Source organism: Mandrillus leucophaeus, unplaced genomic scaffold (genome assembly GCF_000951045.1).
Source record: "Mandrillus leucophaeus isolate KB7577 unplaced genomic scaffold, Mleu.le_1.0 Scaffold463, whole genome shotgun sequence".
In the NCBI taxonomy this organism is placed as follows: domain Eukaryota; kingdom Metazoa; phylum Chordata; class Mammalia; order Primates; family Cercopithecidae; genus Mandrillus; species Mandrillus leucophaeus.
This window is the reverse complement of record NW_012104954.1, coordinates 463,857-472,674: the sequence shown is the minus strand read 5'-3', so window position 1 is coordinate 472,674 and position 8,818 is coordinate 463,857. Positions and strand designations below refer to the sequence as shown.

Genomic DNA, 8,818 nt, shown 5'->3' with positions numbered 1-8,818 from the left:
CTCTTCCAGGGCCCTTGACCACCATGAAGTGACACTTCCCAAGCCGGTTAGGTGTGTGAGGCTCTGCACTTCCCTTGCCCCCAGAAGCCCTTCGTTGTCATCTGTCCTTCACGCACTTTGGAGGGTTTTATCCCCATGCAGCCTGCCGGCTGGAGAAGAGAGCTTTGGCCTTCCCCAGCTTTCACTTCTATTTGGTGACACAAGGAAGTTTCAAGCTAAATAATGAATTAAAGACTAGGGTTTTTGTTTCCCATTCCTTGTAGAGGATGAGATGAAAGTAAACAATTTCCAGTTGCCCTAGAGAGAATAGATTGTCTCCCCCAATATCCCCATTCCTACCCTATTTTATTCTGTGCCAAGAGGGTAAGGGAGATGTGCCTGGAGCAGAGGAGCATTTGGAGCCAGAACGAGGCTGCCTGTTGGCCCGATCCCAGGCCACCGCTCCGGGTTTGTAGTCTGGAGGAGAAAAGGAAGAGGGGGGGCGGTTTACGGGAGAGAAGTGTGCGGCCTGGCTGTGAGGCAGACCCTGTCCTAGACCCAGCACCGGGGTGTGGGGTGAATCCATTCAGCCAGCATGAGGACACTAGAAAGAAACTGCGCAGAGCCGCCTTCCCTGAGCAGAGGAAAACAGGCCCAAGTCAGCCAAAAACCCGCTTTGTCCAAATTATCCGAGCTCCCTCGCAAAGTGCATTTTCCGGTTTCCATTCCTGGAGTTTCCAGACTCTTGGATAATTTTGTTCTGACTGCAGAGCCCCTTCTCGTTGGCCCCCAACCGAGGGGAGGGCCCACCCTCCTCTAGGATAAGCAGCAGGGCCCCTTCCCTGGCTGCCCGGTGCTGCCGCCGCGTCATGTCTGCAGTTCCCTTCCCATCTCTGGCCGCTGTCTGGCCACTGTCTTCTTGTGGCCTTCCACGAAGCAGCGGTAATCTTGGGACAAGATGAGAGAGCTCAGGGTTACGAAGCCGGCTTCTTTTGGTTCAGACCAAGGCTGAATTACAAAATTCCAACCACTGGGCAAACTAATTGGGGCTCTGTTTATGGCCTTTTTAATTTCCCGTGTCCTTTCTTACCCAGGCTGCAGATATGCTTTAGTAAAATGGATACTGGAATATCTGGTCATTTCTGTGCAGTTTTGTCAGTTATTTGCTCTAATTGCCTGTAGTTACCCAGATCAACATGGGCCCAAGTGTCCAGGATCTGAAAGAATAAATCTGGGCCTTAAGGCCAGCAGGATGTGGACAAATAGGATTTTTTTTTTCTTTTTTTTAAGATAAAGAAGCCTCCTGAAAGTGGCCCTGTCTTAAAATATACAACTTCTTATGCTTCTAGATGTTTCACTATGGGTAGATGCGGGCAGGTTGCAAAACCTTTCTCAGTCTGGGAAGATTATTTTGTTTCCTTGAAGAATTTTTAACACTGTATATGTGATTGAGGTACTGTACATATTTTCCTAAAATAATCCATAAGGCCTCAGTGGACAGGTCTGTTGTGTGGAGTTTTTGAAAACCATGCATTTCTTCTCATGGAGAAGCGGTCATTTTCCTTAACTGGTTTTTCTTTTTCTGCTGCGACGCAGAGCCCTTTTCTGTCTTCTTATTTTTCCTCCTCTGCTGTTCTGTTTCCCTCCATCTTTGTCCTTCTTTCTTTGCAGTTGTGGGCCCAACTTGGCACTCTCTCTCCAGGTTTGGCTTTTTTCTCTTTTTTCATTCTCCTTCTCTCTATTTCTCTTTCTCCGTGGCCCTTTCAGTCTTTTTCTGTTGGGGGCACATTTCTCCTAGTGATGGCTGAAACTGGCATGGGTATGTATTTTAGAAATGTTTCAGTGAAAACTGTTGCTGGTTTTTTTTTTTTTTTTTCACCAAATAGTACTCAACAATAAAAGACAGAGGCTTTTCTTCCACAAAGGCAGCAAAATCCCTTTCCACAAACCGAAAGCCCGTGTGAATTTTTAAAAAGTCTTATTTCTGGCTTCTCGATGAGGATTCTCTCCAATGGAGGAAATACCTTTTCCCCCCAATGCTTCCTGCTTTTCCTTTTTGCCCCCCTTGTCTTTTTTTTTTTTTTTCCCCTTCCTATTACCAGTATCACTGGCTTCCTTTCCCCGTTTCCCGCGTCCTTCTACTCTGTGGCCTGCATGTCCCCTCGCTTCTTCCATCGCCCGAACTCTTACACTTGCCAGTGACTCAGACCTGGAGAAGCCTTGAATCGTATGAGGGATTTTTTTGTCTTGATTCTGGTCTTTGGTGCAGGATGTAAAGCGGTCTGATCTCCTGCCTGGGGCTGGAGGGGAGAAGGGAAGGAGGCTGGGCCGGAGACAGGTAATCTTCCAACAGGAGCCTCCACTCTCTTAACAAAAGGGGGACAGTCTCCTTTTGTCTGGGGCTCATGAGGGGCGTGTCTGGGCTGATGGCCGCCACCAGTGGCATGCAGGAGGAGGGGGCCCGCAGTGGAGGGTGCTTGAAATGTTTCTAATGGAACCTGAGCAATTCCTCTGTGTGCGCCGAAAGTAGGAGGGGAGGAAAGGAGGGAGGGAGGAGAGAGAAATAGAGAAAGAGACCTTCTCATCGCCCTAAGCATCAGAATATCCTGGCCACTCCTCCAGAAAGGCCTCCCCCACTGGGAGTCAGCAGCCCATAGAGAGAATGGGGTGAGGGGAAAGTATTTGCGTGAGAATCTTCTGCCCACCTGCAAGGTTATAGCCACTGGCAGGAGAAGGACAATTGACAATTGTTCTTCCTCCAACTTTCTGCCCTGGGAAAGGCCTGTGGCTCCTTCTGTTAAGAGAGCCTTGAGGGGGTGCTTGGGGCTCTTTGTGGGTCCCTGAGGCTCTATTGAGACATTCTTTTGCGGCCTGTCCTCTGATCTCTCCGCCATTCCATGGAGTTTTGACCCCCAACCCCTCTCCAGGAGCCAATCGTGCATCTTGTCCTGTTTCCGTAACTTCTACATGGATCCTTCCATCTGTCATCTCCCAGCTGTGGGACTGTTGCTGTCCCCACCTCTATCCCTGACCCAGTTGTACCACCAGATTCAGATTCAACCCATATTGAGCACGTCTCTTCTACTGTGGCACTGTGGTCTGTGAAGCGGAACATGCCAGGATTCTCCAGGAGGCTCGTGTTGGCCATTTTCTGTTTGGTATCTAATATTTAGTATAAATCAGAAAACAAGAAAAACACCTCAATGCCAAATATAAACTCACTTGTAGTTTTTAATGACCTCACCTTGACTTTAGAAGGCAAAATTGCCTCTGCAAGTTGGAGAGGCAGAATTTGGTACCTTATGTCATGTCGCTAAGCTAACATCTTTGGCTGATTGGACTGAAGCTGGTTATTAACATGATGTAAATTATCGGACACCACCCTAAGAGGCCTGTCTCTGATAACACCTGCCTTCTGCACTCTCACCTCTAACCGTTTCTTTCAGGGGTCAGCCATGAGCTCAGTTCACTTGAGATGGATCATTCAGGGCACAGACTGGGGTGCCAGGTGTTGGGCAGCTCCTGTCCCATTGTCAGGGTTCAGCGCCAGCCCAGGGCTGGATGTTTTATTTTGGCACGCCCCAGGTGCTCTTCCGGGAACCTTTCTGCCAACATAAAGGCCACAAAGCACAGGGTTTCAGTTGGGGAAGAAAGGGGCCCGAGTGAGCAGTGACCTTTTTTCCGTTGCCAGCTGAGGACTGAGCTTCGCTGGGGGAGAGGGCGGCTGTAGGGATGGAGTTCTGAGTGGAATTGGATCCCGTTCTCCCTGTCTGCAGCCACATCCTTCCTCTTCTGCTTTTCCTTTCATATCTATTTCCTTCTTACTGCATTTCAAAGGCCTCAAGCATGGCTGCTCCCTAGCTCTTACTGGAGAGACCCCTTCAGAGGTGGGACTCCCCTCCCCAGTGCTCACCTTTTCTGCCTACTGTGAGGAAGGTCCCAAGTAGAGGACCAGAGCAGGAACTCCCTGGTGGGTCTCTTCTCTGTGACTTGATTTCCCCCAGGTGGCCTGCTTTTGGTAGAGCCCTTTGCTGTTTTTTGTTGTGTCCTTTCTTAGCTCTTTGCTTTTCATTTGGGTTTCTCATTTTATACTTCTGTACTTTGCATTGCTAGGGTTTGGGCCCTTTAGTCTAAATTGATTTGGGAGACAGGTAAGAAAACTAATCTCAGGTCAACTGGAGAGAGCAGATCCGGAGGAAGTGAAGAATTAAATGCCTGTGCAGTGGTGAGGGGCGTTGGTCAGATTCCTTGCTTCTGCTCAGAGGTAGTGTCCATCTTTTTGCCTTTGTCACTTCTCCCCGGGTCTGGCTGTTGTTTGTGGCTGCGTGTAGAGCTTGTCAGGCGGAGTGCTGTGACAGGAGGCTATTTTAATAAACTGTTGCAGTTTCTCGAGCCGAGCTGTGTTGCGTTGGCATCCCTCGTCACCGCTAATGGAGCGTGCGTGGCTGGGTGTGGGCCGAAGGAGGAGGCTGAGCTTGCTGGGGGCTGGGGGAGAAGAGAGGGACGTGTGGGGTGGTGGCCTACCCCTTGTCTGATAGTGCTCTTTCAGCAGCCAGACCGGGGGGCATCACAAGGTGGCAGTACCCTGGGCACCAGATCCCTGCCCTGGAAGTACTGCTGGCATGGACACTTTCTGAGCTCTTTCTTCTTATTTCTATTCATAGCACTGCAGGCTCGTGTGTATGTGGCCGGGGAGGAAAACTTCCACTCGCCCCTGTGTGCTCCATAGGAAGAAAAAAAAGAAAGAAAGAAAGAAATAGAAACAGAAAAAGAGAGAGTGTGCAGGCCCGAGAGAAAGACTGAAACCAAAACACAGAGAGAAGGCGCAGCTGCTTCCCCAAGGCCTTCTGGGGCTCCCGCCCGCCAGCCTGCCCGGAGTCAGGCCTTTATTTATTTATTTTTTCAGGCTTAAAAAAAATTTCGAGTCTTCCACAATCCCAGTCCCCCCCCACTGCCCCACCCCACCCCCAGATTTGCTGGGTGGCTGCTGCCAAATGGACCCGAGTGGGAGCCTGGAATGAAAAATTCATAACTGCTGGACTTTGCTTGTTCATTAGACGTGAACTTGTCGATTGGGCAAATTGTTTTTGGTCTCCAACTGCCGGGGGCTCTCCCCACCCTCCCGGCTCGCCTGGTTCCCTCCTCCCCTTAGACGCAGCCATTGGCTGCTCGTGGATGTCTCTTTGCCAAATAGGTGGATCCTTCTCTCTCTCTCTCTCTCTCTCTCTCTGTCTCTTTCTCCCCCCCCCCCCTTTTTACTGGCTTGGCACAAGCAAATGGATGGGGATTGAGCCTGAAAGGAGAGAGAGAGAGGGAGTTTGAGAGAGAGAAAAGGAGCAAAAAAAAAAAAAAAAAAACACCCCAAAACCCAACCAGTGCGCACACACACGCGCACACTCACACACACGCCCCATCCCATCCACGTCCTCCCTCGATCCTCGATCTCTCCCTCCCCCCCTTCTTCCTTTCCTCCCTCCCTCGCTCCCTCTCTCTCTTTTGCACGCGTCTGCCAGCAACGGTCTGCAGCCGGTCAGAACTCGTCCTCTTCCCCGGGAATCTGCGAGCTCCCCCTTTTCCTCCGATCAGGCAGCTCGAAGTTTACACCCCTGTGCCGCTGCCAAAGCCGAAAGCCTTTTTCTTCAGCTGCCGCTTTTTCCCTCCTGGGTTTTGTTTTTGTTTTTGTTTTGCACGGGGGTGGGGTGGGGTGCGTTGTTGGTTGCGGGGAGATGGTGGGAGGCTGGTTTTGATTTTTAAATTTTGCATTTTTTTCTTTCTTTTTTTTTTTTTTTTAACTGGAAGAGGATGCACAGGGGAAGAAATTGAAAAAAAATTTGTTGGCTTTTGTTTACCTGGCGTGTGTGGCAACCGGCTCGCTCCCTCTCTCTGCTTGCTATCCCTGACCTTTCTTTCTTTTTGCTCCTTTTCAAAAAAAAATATTAATTTCCCCCTTCTGTGCAATGGAGCATGGAGGGGGGGAGGAGGGGGAAGGGTTTGAGAATCCACCCAAGCCCAGCCCCTATTCCCCAGAACACCAATAATAACCCCCTTTAAAACATTTACCTTCCTCCCCTGCTCCTCCTCCTCCCCCCTCCCCCCACCCGCCCCCAACTCACAACTCTGTTGAGTCCAGAATCTCAGAATCGGGCGTTGGGCTTTGCCGGGTGCTTCAGATCAATGGTAATTATTTAATTTTTTCCAGTTTTATTTTTGTAAACAGAAATCAATTATTATTTAAACTTCAAACAAGCAAACAACCAAAAAAAAAAAAAAACCAAACAAAACCGAGAGAGCCCATCCTTCTGTCACCTGACTGAGTGGGAAAGAGGGTGAAGGGGTTGTGGGAGGCTGGGGAAGGGGTCGCAAGAAGACCCATGTAGCTTTTAACCCTAATGTGGCCGAGACAAGCACCTTATTTGTGCTAACAAGAAGTGTTTTGTTCATTATTACTGTGATTAACATTAGTATTGGTGTCGATAACAAAGCTGAAATCACATATTTAGGATTTAGGTCTGATTAAAAAATGCTGGGGTGGATGTTCCAACTGGATCAGGAGAAAAGAAAATGAAAACAGCCTGGGGAGAGGGAAGCCTGATCTGTTTCCTCACTCGCTTGCTCGTGGATGTCATTTTCTCTCTTCTTGGGGGCGGCCAAAAATCGACCGGTGTCGGGGACCAGAGGCGGCCCCGCACGCCCCCGCGTGTGCGTCCACGGGCGTCTGTGCAGACGGACATTGCGCCGGGGCGAGCTGACAGGAGTTCACGGCTGCGATAGAACATGGAGATGTCATGGGCGCGACAGAGCCTGGCGGGGATACCAGCAGCGTGTGTGTGTGGACGGCAACGTTGTCTGTGCGCGTGTGTGTGAGTGAGTGAGGGAGAGAGAGAGAGAATAGGTGTGTGTACAGGCTCCCGGTGCCTCTGTCTGGCTGCTGAGGCTGAGATGGGAGCAAGTGGCTGGCGAAGCTGGTGGTGGCTTCAAACCACACTTTTGTAGAACAATTGCAAGAGAAAATTGTTGGGGGGAGGGAGGAGGAGGAGAAGGCGGTTTTCCTTGTGCCCCCCCTTCTAACGCTGCTTTTCTCCTTCTCTCTTTCCCCCTCATCCCGTCTTCCCCTCCTCCCGTCCTCCCTCGCCCCGCATGCTCCCGGCTTGCCGCCTGCAGGATGAGTTCCACCCGTTCATCGAGGCACTGCTGCCTCACGTCCGCGCTTTCTCCTACACCTGGTTCAACCTGCAGGCGCGGAAGCGCAAGTACTTCAAGAAGCATGAAAAGCGGATGTCGAAGGACGAGGAGCGGGCGGTGAAGGACGAGCTGCTGGGCGAGAAGCCCGAGATCAAGCAGAAGTGGGCATCCCGGCTGCTGGCCAAGCTGCGCAAGGACATCCGGCCCGAGTTCCGCGAGGACTTCGTGCTGACCATCACGGGCAAGAAGCCCCCCTGCTGCGTGCTCTCCAACCCCGACCAGAAGGGCAAGATCCGGCGGATTGACTGCCTGCGCCAGGCTGACAAGGTGTGGCGGCTGGACCTGGTCATGGTGATTTTGTTTAAGGGGATCCCCCTGGAAAGTACTGATGGGGAGCGGCTCTACAAGTCGCCTCAGTGCTCGAACCCCGGCCTGTGCGTCCAGCCACATCACATTGGAGTCACAATCAAAGAACTGGATCTTTATCTGGCTTACTTTGTCCACACTCCGGGTAGGTCGTTCTCAACCATTTTTCCCCCTCATTTTATTTTACTTGCTGGCATTTGTTCTGTTTATTGTTCTCCAATTTCCAAGCGATAACTCGCCGCGGGCCTAACTGGTGTATGCCTGTCCTGCCGGGCCTGCAACATGTTCTATGGGCCCTTTTCCTTTTTCCTGTCTTCTGTCTCCCCCAGCCTGCTCCATTCTTCCTCCTCTGCTCCCTGGCCATGTTATTGACTTTGTGCATTTCCATCGTTGGAGGACTTATCTGATCAGAAAGATGCTGCAGGTCTTAGGATTGGGGACATGATGCCCCCAGAATTATCCATGATGGTGAGAGTTTGAGATGAACAACAATAACAGCACACCAATAGTTGCTCTTATTAAAATGAGTCAGAAGAAGTATTGAGGGGCAGGTACTAGTTTTCCTGCAGCTTCACCTCCAGTCCCAGGAAAAACTGGTTTTGGTACAAGCGGGATGGGCAGGAGTTTGGTGGAGAGAAGGGGCATGTGAAACCTCGGGAGATGAGACTGAATGAACAGAAAAGAGGAGAGAAGACAGTAGTGGGCAGATTCTGCAGCCTAAATACTCAGGCGGGAGCTGTTTGGCTGGGATTTGGCTGTCAGAGAGTATGAAAGTAATTTGATTTCATAGAGAGTGAAAACAAGCACGAGATTCCTTGAGCTCTTTCCCTTCTCCTTATTTCAGCTAAAGTGGCAAGGCCTCAGGATGGATGCCCACAGCCCTGGCACTCTGCTGGGGAGCAGAGAGGCTTTCTCGGGGCACAAGCATGGCAGGGAGCAGCGCTGCTGTGGAAGAGGTCTTAAGCAAACAAACAAACAAAAAACTCTGTAAAATCTCCTTTTCCTTTTGTGTTCCAAGTAGTTCTGCTTCCCCTCTTCGCTTTTCCAGTTTTACCCTGCATTTTGGGTCAGGGTGGTTTAGTTCTCCTCCTCTGTTCCTTTTTTTCCCTTACCCTTTCCCTTTTTATAATTTCTTTCCGCTTTTGTTTTCTTACAAATTGAAACAGAGATGGCTGGTTAATTTTTAGCCTCCACTCAGCTACGCCCAATTTACTGCCGCCTTTGAAACCTAAACGGGCGGCACTCTGTGATTAAGCAAGGCAGAAGTGTGTTTACATTATGCCCAACCAAC

The 8,818-nt window shown here is 50.4% G+C and overlaps 1 protein-coding gene across 1 annotated transcript in view; it reads left to right on the top strand.

The window, feature by feature from the left end:
- Nucleotides 1–6,204: 6,204 nt before the first annotated feature.
- The window catches only part of NFIX (nuclear factor I/X (CCAAT-binding transcription factor)), an 80,926-nt gene continuing 78,312 nt past the window's right edge, over nucleotides 6,205–8,818 (top strand). The window contains exons 1-2 of the mRNA XM_011994890.1: nucleotides 6,205–6,839; nucleotides 7,141–7,672. Coding sequence (XP_011850280.1) covers nucleotides 6,765–6,839; nucleotides 7,141–7,672 — 607 coding nt within the window. The 5' untranslated portion in view covers nucleotides 6,205–6,764. The remainder of the gene's footprint in view (nucleotides 6,840–7,140; nucleotides 7,673–8,818) is intronic.